The 23,068-nt window shown below is 37.9% G+C and overlaps 2 protein-coding genes across 6 annotated transcripts in view; both read left to right on the forward strand.

The window, feature by feature from the left end:
* Nucleotides 1-13,496, forward strand: part of mnd1 (meiotic nuclear divisions 1 homolog) — a 31,785-nt gene extending 18,289 nt beyond the window's left edge. The window contains exons 7-8 of the mRNA XM_079812917.1: nt 10,615-10,659; nt 12,758-13,496. Coding sequence (XP_079669043.1) covers nt 10,615-10,659; nt 12,758-12,864 — 152 coding nt within the window. The 3' untranslated portion in view covers nt 12,865-13,496. The remainder of the gene's footprint in view (nt 1-10,614; nt 10,660-12,757) is intronic.
* Nucleotides 13,497-14,344: 848 nt separating this feature from the next.
* Nucleotides 14,345-23,068, forward strand: part of tmem131l (transmembrane 131 like) — a 67,264-nt gene continuing 58,540 nt past the window's right edge. For all 5 annotated transcript variants that reach the window (XM_079812918.1, XM_079812921.1, XM_079812920.1 and 2 more), the window contains exons 1-2: nt 14,345-14,545; nt 15,243-15,313. In XM_079812918.1, coding sequence (XP_079669044.1) covers nt 14,437-14,545; nt 15,243-15,313 — 180 coding nt within the window. In that variant the 5' untranslated portion in view covers nt 14,345-14,436. The remainder of the gene's footprint in view (nt 14,546-15,242; nt 15,314-23,068) is intronic.

Here is a 23,068-nt window from a genome sequence, read left to right on the forward strand (position 1 = left end):
TGTGTGTGTGTGTGTGTGTGTGTGTGTGTGTGTGTGTGTGTGTGTGTGTGTGTGTGTGTGTGTGTGTGTGTGTGTGTGTGTGTGTGTGTGTGTGTGTGTGTGTGTGTGTGTGTGTGTGTGTGTGTGTGTGTGTGTGTGTGTGTGTGTGTGTGTGTGTGTGTGTGTGTGTGTGTGTGTGTGTGTGTGTATAATAGGCTTGCTACGATAGTCGGTGTTACCGGTGTCCAGACTCAACACCGGTTACATCACTTGCCCACCGTGGCACCGCCAACCGTCTTTTTGATTTTTTTTTATAGTAATAAAATAATTTAGTTCAGTTAGAGAACAGACAATACAAATAAAAACTGAACGTGTCTGCTTAATAAAGCAGGATCCGACCGTGAGTCTCGGCAGGAGTCATTCATCAGATTTAAGAGTGAGGAGCTGACTGAGATGATCGCGGAAGATTTGGTTTCAAAGCGAAACGTAAAAGCGCCTATTTAAGGGAGTTTGTCATTTGTTTTGTTGTTGTGTTTTTCATTAAAAATAATAGGCTAATGAACCCACAATTCAAGCAACCCGCAGCCGAATTGGCGCTAATTAAAAACCGAAAGTAAAATGTGCACGGCCGCACAGAGCGCGCATTGTTTACTTCAGCTGCTGCGCGGATTTATTTTTGCCGCGCGCACCCTCGCGCTCGTGCGGGCGCGTCGAGTATAAACGAGGCTTTACTGACGAACTAACAGTGTGCATTCATGGCGTGCATCTCAATCATAGACTGATCAATGCTTGATCAGTGCCCTGACTACTGAACTAGGGAACTGATTGAGACGCGCCCATGGCCTCACAGAGCGCGCATTTACAGACGAGCTGTCATTCACGGTGTGTGCGCACTGGCGCGTTTTCAGTTCAGAGCAGTCGTGTGCATGTTACTTTCGGTTAGATAGAATTAGTGATTTAAAAGCCTCCGCCGGTGATACCGGTATTACCGGTGTTGTCACACATCAATTAACCGGTGGGAAAATTTCCTCACCGTCACATCCCTAGTGTATAAGTGTGTGTGCGTGTGAGTGGATGTGTCAATATCACACTCTTGATGTTTTAGAGTGTCACCCCTTTACTGCTGTGTACTTTTTTTCAGCATTGTGGCCGATTTGTAGATTGTACAAACAAATATTCTGAGAATTTGTGTTTTTGCTGATTTCCCATTCATTTCCAATGGTCGGTCATTTATGACAGAAGACAATGAACGCTACTTTTTTTTTTACAACCAATTAGCATGCTCGAATCATGACCCCAATTTTTTTGTGTTAACATACCTAATGCAAGAAAAGTCACCAAGTTTCATATCATTCCGATGAAGCTGTGATTTTTAACATTTCAAAACAGAAAATTTTCCGGTCAGAAATGACCGAAGAGCACCAGAGGGTTAAATACTAAAATTACGGAAATAAAACTAAAACTGAAATAAAAAATACATGAATACTATTTAGTAGGGCTGCCCTCGACTAAAGATTTTTAACTAACTAACGGTTAGTCTATTAAGGGGGCAGCCCTTCTATTTAGAAATATTAAAAAAATATTAATAATAATACAAATTACAGAAATTAAACTAAAATAAAAAATGAAAACAGAAAATATAAAAAATACAAGGTAATTTAAAATATTAACAAAAACTATAATAGCATATAAATAATGTATAAATAATCCTGAAAATTAGCACAGAGGAGCTATATAGTTCACATTTCACCATCCAGATGGAGATGCACAAAAATATTGATTTTCAGTGTTGCATGCTCACATGCAGTCTAAAATAGCTGGTTTGTTTCAAAGTGCTTTGTTTCAAGCTGTATGCTGGTACAGAAAAAGACTTGCCCCAGAGACAAACTAACACAGGGTTTTTCCTTGAGACAAAATGGTTCCATCCTGATCTGTACCTTGCCTTCAAGCAAACACTTTAAATATATATATTCACTTCACCAGTCAGTGGTCATAATATTATGCCTGATCAGTGTATGTATGTATATATATGCATATATATGTATGTATATTAGGGATTCTTAAGCGACAGGAACGGCAAGAGGTTAAGGAGAAAGAAATACTATTTTTTTATTGCAATACTCTTTCTTTATTTTACTTAAAAGACTTGAAAAACCTTACTTAAACTTAAAACTTTACTTAAAAAAAAAAAACCTTGTACACATTCCTAGTGTATAGTATAATATAAAATAAATATATAGCCTATATATACATAAAGATTCACACTGGCAGCTCAGAGCTGTACAGCAGCATTTAAGTATGAAATTGAATGAATAAATGTAAAAATAAAACGCTACATAGACTTCACTTTAAAATATACACTGATTCTTATTAAAGCTACTGTATTAAAGTTTTTCAGTCAAGAGCAGCAAGTGATTTTCTCTTTGTCTTTTGTTGTTGTATTAACATTAAAGGGATAGTTCACTCAAAAATGAAAATTCTGTCATCGAGAAATGACGGCAGCCGGTGGCAACCAATGGGAATGTAGTAGTGCTCCGCTTGAGATGATTCTAGAGAACGCAGTGCTGTAAACTTCGGTTCCTACCACATTAGTTCCCAAGCAAAATAGAGGAGGTTGATCACTGCTGGTGCGGCGGGTTTGATAAGAAGACGTGCAACATTATTTATCCACCACACAAATGGCTTTTAATTGGTTTATTTCGTTAGCAAACATGTAACTATAATTGTTAAGTTCTTTCCATCGATCTGCTTTTTTTAAACTTTCACATTTAAATGATTTCATGAGGTTATATTATACGGTTATACCCTACTTGTGGTCAGTAAGCACAAATGCCGGTCAACATGAATGTTTGCTTTGCAGCCCCTTTAAATGCCGTTTCAAAAAAGACCAAGCATTCGATCTACGTCAGAGCGGCAGCGCGTCCACAAATCTTTCTACAGCGTCGATGGCAGGGCGGCCAGAGCGAAGTTTGACGCTCTCGCCGGCGGCGGTGTGAACGCACAGTAACGTGTGATGTGAATGGATGTCGTGTTGTTCAGTATATTGGGATGGAGGCAAATGATAGAATTTGTTGAAAAATAATTAAATGCAAAACCGAAAAAATATTATATTGAGAATTGTGGCATCCCTAATGTGTATATATGTATATGTATATATATATATATATGTATATATATGTAATATATATATATATAATATATAATCAAGGTGTTGAAAGCATTCTTTAGAAATGTTGGCTCATAATGACAGGATAGCATCTTGCAGTTGATGGAGATTTGTGGGATGCACATCCAGGGCACGAAGCTCCCGTTCCACCACAATCCCAAAGATGCTCTATTGGGTTGAGATCTGGTGTCTGTGGGTGCCATTTTAGTGCAGTGAACTCATTGTCATGTTCAAGAAACCAATTTGAAATTATTTGAGCTTTGTGACATGGTGCATTATCCTGCTGGAAGTAGCCATCAGAGGATGGGTACATGGTGGTCATAAAGGGATGGACATGGTCAGAAACAATGCTCAGGTAGGCCGTGGCATTTAGACGATGCCCAATTGGCACTAACGGGCCTAAAGTGTGCCAAGAAAACATCCCCCACACCATTACACCACCAGCCTGCACAGTGGTAACAAGGCATGATGGATCCATGTTCTCATTCTGTTTACGCCAAATTCTGACTCTACTATCTGAATGTCTCAACAGAAATCGAGACTCATCAGACTAGGAAACATTTTTCCAGTCTTCAACTGTCCAATTTTGGTGAGCTCGTGCAAATTGTAGCCTCTTTTTCCTATTTGTAGTGGAGATGAGTGGTACCCGGTGGGGTCTTCTGCTGTTGTAGCCCATCCGCCTCAAGGTTGTGCGTGTTGTGGCTTCACAAATGCTTTGCTGCATACCTCGGTTGTAATGAGTGGTTATTTCAGTCAAAGTTGCTCTTCTATCAGCTTGAATCAGTCGGCCCATTCTCCTCTGACCTCTAGCATCAAGGCATTTTCGCCCACAGGACTGCCGCATACTGGATGTTTTTCCCTTTTCACACCATTCTTTGTAAACCCTAGAAATGGTTGTGCGTGAAAATCCCAGTAACTGAGCAGATTGTGAAATACTCAGACTGGCCCGTCTGGCACCAACAACCATGCCACGCTCAAAATTGCTTAAATCACCTTTCTTTCCCATTCTGACATTCAGTTTGGAGTTCAGGAGATTGTTGAGATTCTTGACCAGGACCACACCCCTAAATGCATTGAAGCAACTGCCATGTGATTGGTTGATTAGATAATTGCATTAATGAGAAATTGAACAGGTGCTCCTAATAATTCTTTTGGTGAGTGTATATTTATTTAATCTATTTACCTTTCTTTAAAGGTCCCGTGGCATGAAAATTTCATTTAATGAGGTTTTTTAACATTAATATTAGTTCCCCTAGCCTGTATATGATCCCCAAGTGGCTAGAAACTTTGATGGGTGTAAACAGAGTTCTGGCTGTCTTTCTCTGCCTTTGAGAAAATGAGAGCTCAGACGAGCTGATCTGGAATTTTCCTGTAATGACGTCATACCAGGAAAGGTTACCTCCCCCTTCCTCCGCTTTGCCCGCCCAGAGCATTCGGAGAAAATGGATTCAGTTTATGTCAGCACAGGCTTTACAAACAGACTTTACGATATGGATTTGACAGCAACGCGACAAACAGTGAGTAACAGTGTTTATTAATGCCTGATCTGTGATCAGTGATTTCTGATGTGTAGCTAATCATTCAAGTTCACACAGACTTTCTTTCTAGATCGTTTAATGATCACTGTCTTGATGGCCTAAGCGTAATGCATCAGTGAATCAAGCCAGTGACTAAAACGATCGTTTCTGTTAGTAGCATAAAACAAATCCGTTTTTTATGTGATTAAACTACAGAGAGCGATCAAAGAACACTCTTTATAATGTCCGGAGCTGTCGATCACACGTCGCGAGTGTGTCTGCACACTTGCCCAAACTGCCGTTATAATGAATGACGCTGTTATGCTGCACAAAGCTCTTACTGTATTCATATCAATATTGTGTTTGCTGTTAGTTGTGGTGAAAGCATTTTGTGAGAGAAAATGCGTTGCAATGAGGAGATCACTGCATTCACGCGATCAACAGACTGCCTGTGTACTCAATGCTCATCACTACAGCCTTTCATGTGATAGGAATAGATGTATATTGTATATTAATACATGTGGTATTAATTTTATTTGTGCAGGTATTAAAAAGTCTTAAATTTGATTTTAAATTCTATAGATACCCTGCAACCAACACATAGCTAAAGTTCTACACAAATGTTCAATGCCTTGTTATAATATTCCTGACCTATCGCGCATTTCCAACCAAATCCAGCTCTGAATGTTCTGTGATCCTCTCCAGGCAGTCTTCCGATCAGCCATGAATAATCATCTCTCGCAGGCGCTGGTGGAGATAATGACTCACGTCTCTTGAGAAAAAACATCATTTGTAACCTCTCTTTACATCATCCACTGCGTTCATCACCCCATCCATGCAGTCTCCCTCCACTTTAAATGTTGTGAAAATGTCAGTGGTCCCTGCAGAAATACTCAATGCTTTTTCTGCCTCCAGGGATTTGTTGTTATGTCTATATTTTAATCACATTTAGAATTGGCTTACAGACAGTCTGAACTATTGTGTCTCTCCGTGGTGGGATTTTCTGAAATATGTTTAACAGAAGTGCACAGAGCACATATCTCACTCAAATCAACAGGCAACAGACAAAACATTTGTATTTATTTGGTATAGGGTTCATGATCCCCATTTAGAATACATGCACTAGTGCTAGTAATGTGTTCGTCATGGTTAATGTGGCTGTAAAAGGTTGCTTAAAGGTTGGTCTTTTTTTAATTAATTCAGTCATGGCTTGTCTCAACCTGCTTTTTGTTGTGTTGCTAGATAGGATGTTCGGTGGGAAGCAGAACTGCTCACATGACAGACAAATGAATTAGGGTGTGTTTTATAACACCTTGGGGTGAGCCGTTATCTACCAGTAAATTATATCCATCTTATTTCAGAGCATTGTAGAATGCTTGATTCTGATTGGCTTCTAGCATTCAGGGGTCAAATATTTATAATAATACTATTGGGCTGTTGGATGCTTGAATCTGATTGGTTGGCGAACGTTCTACGTACGCACAGAGAAAGAGGGAGTCAAAATTGTACCTTTAGGGGTACAACAGCTTGTCACTGGGGCAATGCCCTTTTATGCTGATGATGGAACGCTGAGATTTTGCTCATTGTCTCTGGACATTCAGCGATCTCTCTTATTTTGCTCACATAGTAGAGTATTCAGTATTCCATCAATATTTCATATTGATTTATTTATTTAAGTAGCCATATAGTAAGTCACAGTGTTGGGCAAGCTACTCTGAGACTGTAGCTTTACAAGCTACTTTTAAGTAGTTAGCTACACTACAAGTTACTATCAAAAAGTAGCTAGCTACATCAGGGGCGGATTTAGTGATATGGGGGCCGTCAATCCCTTCAATCAAATCGCGATATGGTCTACTAGTGTATGTGAATATTAAACGGCAAAAATGCTATTTAAATATGAATTCTGTTTTATGTCTCTGTGTGAATGAATTGTGAAGGCGAGTGTCACGCGTGCTGCAGTAGTAAACGAAATTGCGCGTCTGCGTTCGTTTTCGGAATCGCAGAAATCATATGGCCCTACACTTTCTATAAGATGCACGTTCAACGCGGACACAAAAGCGGTTGTCGTGGTAATGAACACCACAGCAACCGCTTGTGCATCCACGCTGAACGCATATTGTATATAAAAAGCATTTTAGGGGGCCCTTGGCTTTCGGGGGCCCCAGGAAGTCGCCTACCTTTGCCTTATGGTAAGTCAGCCCCTGAGCTACATTGAAACTACTTCTTTTTTTTTTTACTATGACATTGTTACAAATAATTGAATAATTGTTAATGAAGAATGTTATAATATTTGGGGTTTCAAGCAACATAATGCCATGTAATTATGATTTCAAAGAGGTGTCAGGATTAGTCTAAAACTGCATGTTAAACTCATGCAGTGATGAAGTGCAGTATTTTGAACAGAACCACTATGAGACGCCAGTCATGAGCTACTCATGTGAACAGTGCGCTTTGCTTAACTATTTCTTTTCGTTTCGAATTTACATTTCAAGCTTTCTATACACATATTACTCTGTCTGTGAGACAAGTAGCCTGCTGAGTTTATTTATGAGACATGTTCAAGAGCAATGCAAGTGATCGTTCCGGCGCCTCCATGTCACGATTATTTTCCGCTATAGCCTATTTGCTTCTTATTGATTAAATCCAGGCAATTAGCTGATGAAACATTGATTAAAATTAACATACAATTTATACAAAACAAAATTCACTTTAAAGAAAGGCTTTCTACAAAACTTAATGAAGTGGTCAAAATCATTTCTGAACCCCTCGGATCTTTGCACTTTTCGTAATCAATATAGCCTAGATGAAATTTAAAAATAACATTATAATATTTAAAGAGAAATATGAAACAAAATACATTGTTTAATGGCTACAACTAGTATAGTAGGCTACAGTACAGAGAAATTTAATGATTTGAGCGAACGTCGTTTTACCGGTGAGCAGTGAGTGGAGCGCGCTGGCATAGAGCGGATTATTGAGCTGAGCATCACACCGCTCCGCTTCGCTCATTACAGGCTCGTTCTCGTCAGAACCCAAAACTGAATGTAGCTTTTGGTCGCGCTACACCGCTACTAAAAGTAAATGAGCTACTGACAAGCTACTGAAACATGTAGTTGAGCTAGTAGTGTTGCTACTTAGCCTGCTACTGCCCAACACTGGTTGGTCATTATCACAAAATAAACTCCTTCAGGGTGATTATAAGTGCTGATCACCCTATCAAGGTTTAGATTTTTACAGTCCTTCATATTCAAGGGCAACTTAATTTATCTTGAAGGGTTTGTTTTCTTCACTTTAGTGAACAAGAGCTCCACGCCAGTTATCAAAAGGTACTGGTATGAGTCCCAGTTGGATCACCCAGGGGATGTTAAGTCAGTACCAGAGTGCTGCTGAGATTGTGCCTTGAGGGCTACAGTAAACTCTGGTTAATTCTGGGGTGCTGAACATGGCAGCACTGTCATTACACTTTGTGGATGTGCTAATAAAAGCAAATGTATTGGTGCCTTTCATTGAATAACAAGCATGATATTCAGATTATAAATCCTGAACTTCTTTTAGTACTATTGAGAAAAAAACAATTCTGTTCAATTGCTAAATGATGAGTGCATTTTGTTAATAAATAAATAAATCAAATAGATTTGGTGCACTCTATGGTTTTGATTAATTTAAAAAACAACTTTTAGGAGTTATTCATTTGAAAAACTGACTACATTGAAATGACCTGGGTCATAAGAGTCATTAGTTCGAGAATCAGACTGGACTGGTTGTGCTGTATGGTTTTGATTCAGTAAAATAAACCAGCTCATAAGAGTCATTGTTTTAGCAATAGGACTGTTGTGCTCGGTTTTGGATGCACTGGATTCATTTTCTGTACGTTGCTGCTTTATATAGTAGCTGTGTTGTAGTTCAACGGAATAGTAGTCCAGGAAACATTGTCAGTGCAAGAGTGCATTATATTATAGTGTTAAGTCTGCATCCCAGAAGAATGCACATTCCAGAACCTTTAATGCATTGGTCAATTACAGTATTATAATTTTTTTTTAAATGGAGGTGGTTCTTATTTACCGTTCCCAACCCTCGTGTTCTTGTCTATTGAAAAGATTCATTCTATCCCCAGTGTTGTGACTTTGGAGAACTCTTTTATTTATTTAAACCCTTGTATTTGTTTACATTCACCACCTGACCTGTTATATTGCCCTGTGTCTCTGCAGTGTCATGCATCTGCTCCTGTCAAGTCAGTATGCACAGGGAGAACACAAGGCATTAAGACTGCAGATTGATCTGCCTTTTTCCAGATTGGATTTGACCCAAAGCCTGGGAATGGCTTTTGAGCATTTGTTAATCTAGCTCTGAAATTGAAGTGGTCTGGGCAGCACATTCAGTATGATGGATTACATATCAAAGTGGGTCTGCTAACTGTCTTAGCAGAAAATCTATGGACTCAATGGAAGAGAGACTTGCAAGCGTGATGCACAACCATCTGCTGGACTTTGAGTTGTTCAGTTTCACATCACACGTAGGATCTGCAAAGTTGCGTTTTAACAAGGCACTAACTGCATCTAGCAGATAAGATGTTGTAAATGTCATCCACGAATTTACTGACTTACACGTCTGTTATTGAAGTGTTTTTATGTTGCCAATGATAATGAAGACAAGACAAAAAGTATGTTGAGATAATTTAGTATTAATTAAAAATACTGTTGATGAAAACAACAAAAAACAAAATCAAGAAAGAATATGATTATATAAAACAATCTAATCACACAAGCATAAACACAACATAAGCGTAATATAAAAAACGATGCACGAAATGATGCAAATGCACGTGAACTTGAGTTACATGCTAATCAGAATGTGGTAGTCACATTGTGAATACACTTTTTTTTGTATGTATGCACTACAACACGGACAGTGAATAACAAAAGCACAAAAAAATTCACAACATTGTATAACAAATAAACCCATTTACATATAGGGCTTTGAAAACTGTGAGTATTTTGCCGCTTGCTCGTTTTTTTTCCACTGCAACTTTGCTGCGCGTAGTCTCATTATGTCAGCAAGACAAAAAATGTTATGGGCTACTCATCACAGAACAAGCTGGTAAAAAGGCATGCAATTTTTAACCACAACATGTAAATTCATATAGTCGCCAGTGGCGATCGCTGCAAAAATATTACACGCAAATTAATATTTTTGGTCGCAAATGCGACAGTTTTAGTCGCAGTCTGGAGTTCTGCTTTTTTTTAACACATTTTATTCTTGTCAACTAAAAATAGGTTTTTATTAAATGTTGATGTTCAAATTAATATATACTAGGGATGCCACAATTCTCAATATAATATTGAACCGTTTGGTACGACATCCACGGTTCAATATGCGCTTGTGAATTGCATTCATATGCATTTAATTAATTTCCGTGCATTTTATTTCTCTCCGAACTCCACCATACGCGAGAGACTGTCCATGAATTTTTATGGCAATGATTGAAAAAAAAAAAAAAAACTTAATTCGCAAAAAATTTTTTACACTCACTTGAGTGGTTTTTGACGTGTGCAAAAAAGAGTTAATGTGAATAATGGGAGATGGAAACGCTTTTGCCAAATACATTTTGACCAACATGACTAATCGGCTGCATCCGCTGCTTATGGTGTTTTATTTACTGTTGGTTACTAGGTTACCAAAACCACTGTCATCTGCACGAACAACTTGATGCACCTAATTCACATTTGTTTTAGTTTTTTTCTCTTTTTTGCAAACTTTAAAAAGATTAACTTCACGTTTGGATGGAAACCCAGCTACTGTATGAATATGACATTATAAAATATTGACTGCATAATATTTTATAATTTTTAATAAAAAAAAAACAACAACGATTAAAAGAAAAAAATTAAACCCTGAACTTCACAATGTAACCTGCAGAATATGGCCTTGCTTACATATTCATAATTTTTCTAGGTAAGGCCAACATTACAGCAAAAGAGGCCGTGTCCAGGTGGACAGGTAAGTCATTTGCATGCCTCACACCTAATGTCAAGTCCTGTGATGTGTCCACAGAAGGTTCTGAAATGTAGGCCACAGACAAGCCTGACAATCCAGTTTTTTCAGATCAGTCCAGCCTTACATTATCTTTTATCTGCACATACAGTATCTATTATTCTAGCACATAGTTGTTTCAGGCTGTTCTTTCACGTGCAGTGTTTTGAAAAATATGACTGAACATCTTGTGTGTCTGCACATGAAATGATTGCAAAGGTGATGCTAGGGCTGCAGCTAATGATTATTTTGATAATCAATTAGTTGGCCGATTTATTTTTTTGATTAATCGGATAAAAGAGCCATTTTTTTTACTGACAATGCTGTCCTTCAAACAAACGTGTCAGCTGAGTGCTATGAAAACATACATGAATATACCTTACAAAAATTAATCATGGTTTTACAACGAATAAAACAAACAAATAATAATAAATAAATCAACAAATAAAACAGGGTTATTGTAGCGATTCCATGGTAACCACAAATTAACCATAGTTTTGCTTCAATCCATAGTTTAACTATGGTATTTGTGTGTTATTGTGTTATACAAATAGTAATCAATATGGCAAAAAAACGTGGTTTTACTATCTAATAGAACCATGGTTAATTTTCGTAAGGGTATATCTGTGCTATAGCCTAAATAGTTACTACGCAAAAGGACAGTTTAAATCCTTACATTAAACTTATATTAAAGAAAAACAAAAACACAAACTCAATGCTAACAGATAAGAGGAATGTTCTGCAGGAACACACATACGCTATGGACACAGGAACTGTTACTGTCATTTCTATTTTCCTGTAGAAACGTCTTACATTTATATTCAATTACACACCGTTATCCCTTTACAATTACTACTCTCATAAAATAAGTGAATTACACGTTGACTTTTAATGATTTTCATTATTGATTATCTATAGTTGTTATAGATTATTATGACTAGTTGTTGCAGCCCTAGGTGATGCAGAAGTGTTGTTGACTTTGATGCCATTGGCCAAAGTTCCAGTCTTTTGTGGCTGAGTAAAATGAACTTGTATGTTTTTCTAACTCCTGACTCATGCTGTGCAGTACAAACCCTTGGTTATTCCCAGGCATGATTTTTCTGGAATGCAGCAGACACAGACATGCACACCACTTAACTTCAGGATGGAAATTCCTTTATGCACTCTGCAAACGTAACTACAAAAGTGGTCTCAGATGAGCAGTGTTCGAACATTTTTGGTGCAGGCATGTTCGGGAAAACAGCAGACATGCTTAATGGGAAGGGTTTAATGTTCTGTTTACATTTAATAGATCAGATTTCAGCCAAGAGTCAATCACAATGTACACTCTACACTAGGGAAGCGCAAACACATTTACTGAATGAGCTCATCGATGGAATGGTTTGTATGCGGAGATGATGATTCACTGTTACCTTATTCGTAAAACAAACCTGATAATGTCAGTAGATTTAATGCAATATGTGATTTTAGCTGAATCATGAGCCTTTCAAATAGTGGGAGCAACATTAAAAGGAAAAATCAGTGCCTGTTCTCTTCAAATGTATAATTACACTTAACTGTCTTGCTGTTTGCACATTGGACCCTTTTCACATTTTCAGGGTTGTCAGAATCGGAAGTCATAATTGCGTAAACTTCTATAGAAGTAAATGAGAGATGATAAATATAGCAAATATATTTTGTGTGTTTACATTTGCTCCAATAGCAAGATAAAAAATCCATGATAGCATTTCCATGACTTTACAAAAGAGGGAAAAATATTGAAATTGATTCCAGCAGTCAGAAGAGAGATGTCATCCGTTGTATTATAAACACCCTCTCAGCAGCATTAATTAATTTTGTTATTTACTGCCAAGGTAATAGAACACAAAGTATAGCCTTATAAATGCATATTACATTTTTTACCAATTAAAATATTAAATACGTCATCACCGTGTGTGAAAAGGGTCCATTAGAAATGCAATTTCTGAGTTTGTTGCACAATGACTAAGATGAATATTATTCATAATTTATCTGAATTGGTTTTTGTGTCATCTGTGTGTCATTTTTCACAATCATTCTTTTCCAGATAATGTTTTTGCAATCAAATCCTGGGCAAAGAAGAAGTTTGGCTTCGAGAACAACCGCTTGGACAAAGCTTTTGGAATACCAGAGGACTTTGACTATATTAATTGACCAAAAATTCACAGCCTCTTGGATTTTGTGATTGTTTGATTTGTTCAACACTGCACAATCAATAAGCTTTATTCTCTTACATCGGTTGTACAGTTTGTTCTCAGTTCTGCATGTTCGACACAAGGCTGTGAGCTATCTACATTGTGAAGCGTGTGGTGTAAATTCTCAGGAGTGCCCCACCCTTGAAATTTGAACCTTGTCTAGTCCAAGGCAAACTTCAAGATTGATTTGTCAGCATAAAAGGATAAACGATGGTGAAAATGCCCCCGGTGTGTAAGTGGAGAAGGTGTTGTGTTAACCCTTGGCTGCTCTGAGATGCACCCTATAACCAAACTGACTGTTTGGACACCTGTTGAAAGAGAAACTGAGCTTCACAGATGGAGCTAGGATAATGAATTAATGTGCATGTCGATTTAAGGAATGAATCACAGGTTAGAGTTAGTTTAAAGGAGGGTATAATTGTTTATGGGAAACAATTCTGAATAGCAAAAGAATGCATGTTTCTTTATAAAGTATTCACATGTTCATGTCACTTTTTTTGTTAGCAATTTTGTTTTATTTGTGGCTACTTTTTCACAGTGCACATTTTTGTAAATATGAAAAATGGCTAATAAATGTACATGTATAAGCACATTGTAATATGTGTATTTTTAATTACTTTAATGTCATATAAATTTGCAACATCATAACTGCACTTAAACGCATCACACAGACACACACACACACACACATATATATATATATATATATTCATTTTCGTCAAGTTTTTTCCCCCCTCCAATGACAAATATATAATCAGACGTTTTAATGGTTTATAATTCAAAACGAGTTTTGTTAATCCATAATCGAGGACATTTAAACAGCAGGTTTATCAAACCAAGGTGCATGGTATTTAGGTGTCGATCTGCACCTGCGATGATGCTTTGTGTGTTTGTATATTTCTGTGTACTTGTAAGGAATGGTTCAAATATAAGAAATACCATGTTTTGGTAAATCTTAATTATTAAATAAAAGTCATTATGACACAACTTTTGTGAAAATTATCTAAAAAAATTATGACGTAGCATATGTTATTAACATTGTCTACATATTAAGTTTAAGTATATTAATTAATTAATTATGACTTTCGAATTTGCATATCGTAAATGACTTTTTAAGTCATAATGTGTTTCTTATGTGGTGGAAATTGGCTTATATACATTTGAGATATGTGATATATAATATTTAATATATATCTTGTCCTATTTCTTTTTCAATTACCAAAATATTAGGTATCTCGAGGGTTAATGTTCTTCCATTTATTTGTGAATATTATAGAAATATGGCATCTGATTACAGCAGTAAGTGTACCATCTCTCCCCATCTAAGTTACCCTGCTAGCGACGCGACCAAACAGAATGCATCGCACGCTTGCAGCACAGTGTTGTTGTAGATGGCTGCGTCGCTCGCAGTGTAGATGGCTTGTCTGGCTGTAGTGGGCGACACTCACTCTCAGATAGGTACTGCTGAGAAAGGAGGGAGGGTGTGAGAGAAAGAGAAAGAAGTGAAGCCAGGGAGCTCAGCACAGCCAGCATGGCGAGCCAAAGGGACTTCACACACAGAAAAACATGGATTAATGTCCTTCTGCGACTTCTACAGCTGTTATTACCGTACATTCAACACGGGGGAGCTCAGTTTCAAGGTGAGGGAGACAGATTCGTCTTATTCCGTTAGTTCACGAATGCAAGGCGAGTGTGAAAATGTCGGAGGAACTGCCGAGGGCTGATTTGACAAGTATTCAAGTGCACTCGTTATGCTAAAACGGCACAGTATTCACTGTATTTGCCTAAAATCCGATCTATTTTGTACGGGGTTTCATTCGTCTATCTATCTGCATACGGATTTATATTTTGATTCAAATCTGAAGAAAGACGGTTGAAGCGTTTTTGGCCAGTTATTGGTTATGTTCGATTTCCTGTGTTAATGCATTATGCTACAAAGCTCATATAACGTTAGCTTCATACAGCTGTTATTCACCGCAGTCTATGGGAACTGAGCGTATATCCGATGTTCGCAAAAGAGCTAACAGTATTATTGCACATTTAAATGTGTTTCCAGCTGCATGTATGTGGATTGTTGTCATGGTGTGAGCTCTGGACTAAAATAGCTTGTCCGTTCAATTGCACGCCTTTGTCATACGTACACGCCAGTTCATTTACTGCTTACTGTTCAACTACTGCAAACCAAACATATTACCGTTAGATAACGCATGATAAGGCAAACACTACTGTCATTTTCTGATTTCCTGTATTTTTGTGTAGAGGCAAGAAACGGCCTGGTGTTTGCTGTTGATCTGCTCGCTTTATGATCTATATGTTTGTCATTCTGTCTTCTTGAAGCTCTGACTCAGATGTCCAGCGTGGTTGAAGTTTGGCAGGCTGAGGACGCAGACTTCTTCATGCCATCGCAGGTATGTGAGCTGGTTAAAACAAATATGACGTCATAAGCTGGACGTTTTTATTACAGTGCAACTTCACTTCATTGTGAGCCGAGACTCGGCACGTGCGAGACGGGGTGCAATGTGCTGCTGTTACATTTGCAAAGGTGGCACGAAAAAAAATCGAAATAACTTTTTTCTTTTAATGTGGATATTTCAGTATGATTTAGTGTGTATTGGTTTTTGCAGTGCTTATATGGGCAGGGTGTGATTGTTTATATAGCTTGGTAAAATGCGTTTCCATGTGGACTGGAGGCGGGAACAGGGATGCCCTCCCTCTGGAAGGACTCGAGGATCCTGAAAGAACAGAATAATGACATTTTTACACGGTCTCATGTTTTCGTCTCAAATAACAAGCAGGCATTAATTCCAAGCAGCATATATATTAAAAAATCTATAATGTGATTGTTAAAGTATTAAAAGGATTCTTAAAGGTATAGTTCACTCAGAAATTAAAATTCCATTATTTACTCACCTTCATGTCTATATGACTTACTTTTTCCCCCTGCGAAACACTATTCATTGAAGAATGTTTTTAAAGGGAGAGGGGGGTTATTATAAATAAATAAGTTATTTACACTGTTAAAGAGTTGGATTCTCATGCTAAACATGGCCAAAATTGGATGTATGGCAGAGCATTTCTGTGCCAAATACACTCCTACAGGATTCGAATAAGTTTCGGAAAGTTTTTTTTCCGAGTATTGCCCTGTATGACATCATATAGAGCGCAATTCCTGGTATGGGCACTTCTGTCGGAAGTGCGCGTGCGCACCCAACAACGAGCTTTGTTCGGGTTATGGAAGCCGTCGGCAGCGCTGTAATTTAGTTTTTAGACCACGAAATCAACAATATCACTAAAGAAGTGTGTCTTTGGTTGTGAGGGAAAGATAACCTTGTTCAGCTCCCCAAAGAATCCAGTGTTACGGGAACAGTACGCAGTTTGTTTTTCCGGAGCAGCAACGGAGTTCTGCAAATGTGTTTGTTTCGGCATTTCGGTGACAAATGTTTTATAAACAAGGCCCAGTTCGACGCTGGATTTGCAGATCGTTTGAAACTGAAAAATGGAGCGGTCCCAGCGATAAAAGATCCCGGTCATGAGCCGAAACAGCAGGCAGGGAGTAAAACTGCATCAAATGTTTGTGTTTTTTTGGCAGTCTGCGCAAAAGTGCATATAATGTAAACAACACGGACGTTATGACCCCTTTAACCAAACTGTTTTGGTGACTATTGACTTCCATTGTATTTCTCAAAATATCTTCTTGAGGGTGAGTAAATGATGACACGATTTTCATTTTTTGGGTGAACTGTCCCTTTAGAGGGAAATGTCAACCAAAAATGAAATGAGTGTTCCAAACCTGTATGACTTTCTTTCTTCAGTGGAACACAATAGGTGATGCTAGGCAGAATGAAAGGCTCTGTCACCTTTCTCTTGCATTGTATGGCAGACTGAGAAAAGACTGAGTTCCTAACATTCTTCTTCACATTGTCTTTTGTGTTTCACTGATAAAAAGAAAGGCATACATTTTTAGAACTGAGGAAAGGAGGGAATTCTTTTTTCAGTGAATTATCCCTTTAAATACCTGATGTCTTTGCATTGTCATGACCTTTGTTTGACCTCATGGAATGCTAAATGTTTTGTCTGTTAATCTAATAACAAGCCTTATGTGAGTTTGAGGCAGGCTTATTATAGTTAGTTGCTAAAACTTAAAATTAAAATGGAAAATATACAGTTAAAAACCCATTCAAAATATTAATAAAAACTCCCTCCCTTCCCTCCCTGTGACTAAAAGTTATTAGAAATTAAGAGTTTTATTGCCAAGTATGATCTCACACAGATTTGCATTTGCTATAAGATGCTTCCAGCCCACAGAGAATAATAATATGATAGGTCACACTGAATAAAATAACATATTTATAGAAAAACACGACAGAATAACGTGCAGAAGAGGTAATGCATAGATTGTATGATTAAATATTTATTTGAATTAACATATTGCTCATAGAGCGATGCAAAACATGGTGTCATTGGCATTTGAGCCCAACACCTGGCACAGTTATAAAGGTGTGCCGTTTTTAGTGGTGGTGGATTTTTTTGTTGTTGATCACGATCAGGCACACGAGACTGATTAAAGTCTGAAAAATTCTTTTTTTTCATGTTTCCTTTTGGGGCAGGAAGCTAAAGCCACACAAACATGCACAGAGACTGCTGCTGCTTCAGAGGTTGACAAACAATTTGCCATTTTAGTGGTTAACAGTTACGCAAGCGACCTGTCTTATGGCTTGAGAATGGCTACAATCAAAGGGGATGGAAAATTCCATTTATAGTTCTCCGTTTGTTTAAAGGGGCTTAGTTTGTTGGCTTTGACAGTAGTGGAGGTGGATGCAGTGTTATCATATAAATCTGTATTAAATATTTATATGTAGTAGGACTGTGTCAAAAAGAGCATGTTCATGTCTGTGATTAATATTTAACATGTTAAATATATGTAACATAATTAAAGCAAAATAAGTTTTTTCCATGGCATCCTACAGTGTTACAGTATGATCAGACTATATGGTTCCACTCACCAGCTCTGCAAAGCGAGAGATGGTCCACATGTAGGCCTATTCCAACAGTCATCTAGGTGCTTTTTAAACCATTTAAATGTAATAAGATGCTAAATCTGCATTGTGAAATGCATGCACACCCAAACCCACTTCTCAAAAAGTGTCCCAGTACTGATTTGAGTTCTCTTTTGCATCTTCTCATGCTTGAATGGACAAAAACGCACACAATTATGTAAAAATTATGTTTAGCAGAATATCCTCGTAAGCACAGTCTGGTGTTCCTTGTGTGGCAGTGAAAAATTACAAAAATGAAATGGATGTACTGTGTTTTAATTTGTTTTTTTTATTTAATATGTTTTATTTTTAGGGGATTTTATGGTACCAAATTATATTTATGTATTAGTTATAATCCAATTATTTACTTTTTTGAGCATAGACCTGAAAATGAAATGTCCAATTCAAACTGTCATAAATCTTGAATGCTTTGTTTAGAGCACTGACTTAAGTTTGGTCTCTTTTTAAAGAAGACACTTGGCAGATTATTGCTGAAGTGAAAAAAAGGTAGAGAAATGTGGGTTTTTGGTTATGAAAAATTCACAAAAATACTATTTAAAAATTTTATATGAAAAATATATTTCCTAAAACGTATTTTCTCTAAAAATAAGTAAAAGATTATGTCAATGTCATTAATGTAAATCAAAGAACAAAAAAAGAGAAAATCACTGTTGACTCAATAACTTTTGTAGCTTTAATAAAGATGAATCTGTATTTAATTTTATACAGTGCTGTCTTTTTAACATTCATATATATATATATATATATAATGCGGCAGTTTCTCTTGAAGCCAATACGGGAGTTACTTAAACTGCAATTCATCAACTGGCTGCTAGGGACAGGCTCCAGAAGGGAGCAGAATCTCATTGAGCCCCATGTTAAAATGCCCAACTTTACAGCAGATTAAAACATGTTTTTGCCCTTCATGACAACTGTGAGGGGGGTGAATTATTTTATAACCCATTCGTTTACATTATATAAAGCATTAAAGTTCTGCATAATTAAGGGCGTGGCCACTTCGAGTGACAGGTGGATAACCATTTATCTGCTGTCTGTTAGTCATCACGTCACTTCAGCTCCGCCCACGTCCTGCCTTTTTGCCCATTTTCTGTTATCCGGGAGTGACGCGTGATGACGTGCTGCCAAGATGGCAACGGCCATCTCGTCCAAACTTTACGCTTCAAAACTACTCATCAGAATCCTATGGGTGACTTTACGTTTTTTTATATATATATATATATATATATAAATATATATCTCGAGGTGACAGCATAAACGATCTATCGTTAGAGATTTTTCTGTATATCATGTATACACCAATCAGGCATAACTAATATTGTGTTGGTCCCTCTTTTGCTGCCAAAACAGCCCTGACCCATCGAGGCATGGACTCCACTAGACCCCTGAAGGTGTGCTGTAGTATCTGGCACCAAGATGTTAAGAGCAGATCCTTTAAGTCCTGTAAATTGCTAGGTGGGGCCTCCATGGATCGGACTAGTTTGTTCAACACATCCCACAGATGCTCGATTGGATTGAGATCTGGGGAATTTGGAGGCCAATTCAACACCTCAATCTCGTTGTTGTGCTCCTCAAACCATTCCTGAACCATTTTTGCTTTGTGGCAGGGCGCATTATCCTGCTGAAAGAGGCCACAGCCACCAGGGAATACCGTTTCCATGAAAGGGTGTACATGGTCTGCAACAATGCTTAGGTAGGTTGTACATATCAAAGTAACATCCACATGGATGGCAGGACCCAAGGTTTCCCAGCAGAACATTGCCCAAAGCATCTCACAGCCTCCGCCAGATGGCCTTATTCCCATAGTGCATCCTGGTGCCATGTGTTCCCCAGGTAAGCCACGTACACGCACCGCCATCCACATGATGTAAAAGGAAACGTGATTCATCAGACCAGGCCACCTTCTTCCATTGCTCTGGTCCAGTTCTGATGCTCACGTGCCCACTGTTGGTGCTTTCGGCGGTGGACAGGGGTCAGCATGGGCACCTGACTGGTCTGCGGATATGCAGCCCCTTACGCAACAAACTGCGATGCACTGTGTATTCTGACACTGTTCTATCAGAACCAGCATTAACTTCTTGAGCAATTTGAGCTACTGTAGTTCGTCTGTTTGATCGGACCACACAGGCCAGCCTTTGCTCCCCACGTGCATCAATGAGCCTTGGCTGCCCATAACCCTGTCGCCGGTTCACCACTGTTCCTTCCTTGGACCATTTTTGATAGAAACTGTCCACTGCAGACTGGGCGGGAACACCCCACAAGAGCTGCAGTTGTGGAGAGGCTCTGACCCTGAATGTCGTTTAGCCATTACAATTTGTCCCTTGTCAAACTCGCTCAAATTTTTACGCTTGCTAATTTTTCCTGCTTCTAACACATCAACTTTGAGGACAAAATGTTCACTTGCTCCCTAATATATCCCACCCACTCACAGGTGCCGTGATGAATAGGGGTGCACCGATCCGACTTTTTCAGTCCCGATACCGATACCGAAGCCTGGGCTTTGTGTATCTGTCGATACCCGATACCGATCCGATATATTGTTGAATTAATAATAAACTGTATATCTTCCACCTTATACCTTCCTTGAAGAGACTAAAGGCACCAGACTTTACTAACTAAACATAACTAAGACAAAATAACAGATGTATGTAAGGTGTTGAATTCTTATTTATTTAAAAAACAATTGTGCATTCAAATCTAAAATAGAATGTAATCTAACTTCTTTAAATAAATAAAATGTAGCAGTGGAAACAAAAAACAGTGTATTGGTCAAACATACAATAGTAATCTGACAGTTACCAAACATTTTTTACACTACAGATAATTGTTTTGGTATATAATCATATCAATATTAAAAAGTAGCATTACAAATTAACAAATAGTCAAATTTTCTACCATATGCAATTTAATAAAAATTTTCAGCTAGCTAATAACAACTTTGTTCTGGTTTCACCTCACTCCAGATTAAATGATTGTAGGCTAGGCCTATTTATTTTACTACACATTGTCAACAGAAATAAGATGAAATACTGTTGATAATTAAAAATAATTCTTACTACCCACTCTTGCTAAAATGGGTAAGCACACTTGTGTTCTCATTTCAGTTGCGTTCTGAGTAAATTAATAAACTGAGTTCATGAGTTCAGTGTTGGACAGATCAGTTGTTCTGGCCAGTCGTTAAAATGATTCGGTTCAAAGGAGTCATTAGGTCACGAATCGGACATTAGCAGACGCGTTGTGTGCGAATCCCGTCTGTTAGAACATCGCGAAAGATGTCAACACACAGAAAACACTTCATAACTGGTTATAATTTGTCTCCCGCTTATTGAAAGTATGCTTTATGTCAGCTGGTCAGAGAAGAGTCAATGTTTTTTGAGCGCAATTCACACCCAGTGATAATTCAAGGACAAAATTGTCCGAATGTGTCACGTGCAACATGGTTTCGGTCTTCCGAGCTTTTGATTTGGATTAATATGTGAAATATGAGAGCGAACACTGATTATTTTGAAGACCCAGAGAGCGCGCGCGGGGGAGGAGCTCTCAGATCGGTCTCTCTGTCACTCAGTCACAAGCGCAGCATCTGTTCTACATCACTCGTAAATCACAATAACTCATCAAATTAGGCTTTGGCCGTCAAAAAAATGTCAATGCAGGAAAGACCCTGACTTTGCAGTAATACCCTCGAAACAGCGACGAACTAGTTGGCGTGGCAAGCGTGAAATATCTCCTCCACACAGCCGACTCTCTGGCTCGCTCCCTTCTAGCATGCGACACACGTGAAGCTGACGAATGACGTAGGTTCTGCTGCGACGGAAAAAAACACCTGGATCGGCTTGTGGATCTGTTAATTTTTCCGATCCCCGATCCAGCTATTTTGTCAGTATCGCGGCCGATATCCGATCCTAATATCGGATCGGTGCACCCCTAGTGATGAAGAGATAATCAGTGTTATTCACTTCACCTGGTCATAGTGCATCGTGTTATGCCTGATCAGTGTATATATCAGGATATGTATGCAAATATACACGTAGCACAGAACTATTGACACTTTAGAGTGTTGAAATGCATGAATGAGACAATAAAGAGCGGACACGTTTGATGTTTAAAAAAAGTTAAGCGTGATAAGTTGTGAAAAACAACTGAATTTAGTTTTCTTTTGTCTTATTGCTTGTAATTTGTTTATTTTTAAATTTCACTGTATTGTAAAATGTTGGTGTTGAATTGTTATAATTAACAATTAATCCCCAGAAATTGAGAAAAAAATCAATTTAATAAAGACATCAGTACCAGTATTGGCACTGGGGATACTGGTCTTTAGTAATAGACGATTAAACCCAGAAATGTAACACTTACAATTTTTTTTGTAGGTAGTAACAATATGTAGTAAGCATATTTTATGCCACATGTAAATGTCATAATGAAACTAAATGTGTCAGCAAAGGTTCAAAGACAAACCAGAAGTAATGCAGCATGGGAATATACTATTACTTCAGCTAGTTTCAACATTTATCATTTTCATTTAGTTTAACTTGATGTACTGAACAGGGGAATAAAAGTGAAAAATAATTAAATTTGGTACTTGCTCACGCATACAGAGTGGCGTGTTCTAGCGAATTGATTCCTGTTTTGTGTCTTCTTGCATTTGAACGGACACATACATCCAATAATGTCAAAATGCTTGTCTTGGCTAGTATTCACGTAAACACAGTTGGTTTTGTCTTTAGTGTACGTAAACACAAAGAAAACGGATGTGTATCATTTATATTGGATCTGTGCATTCTGTCTTAAAGTGACAGCAACCTATAAATACTGCACTGTAAAAAATGTAAGGCCTCTCCAATTCAAAATTTTCAAGTGACTGATCACATCTACATTTTTCAATTGGCCAAACTGAATTTCTGTGAATTGAATTTTATTCATTGTGGCAACAGTCTGTTAGCATGGGCTCAATTAGAAATATGTTGAGCCAATGGAAAAATGTAATTTACCAACACTGTAAAAAAATTCAGGCCTCTCCAATTTAAAATGTTCTAGTGACCGATCACATCTAAATTTTTCAGTTGGCCAAATTGAATTTCTGTGAATTGATACCATGTAATTCACAGAAAT

Source organism: Gobio gobio, assembly GCF_949357685.1.
Source record: "Gobio gobio genome assembly, chromosome: 3".
NCBI classification, from domain to species: Eukaryota; Metazoa; Chordata; class Actinopteri; order Cypriniformes; family Gobionidae; genus Gobio; species Gobio gobio.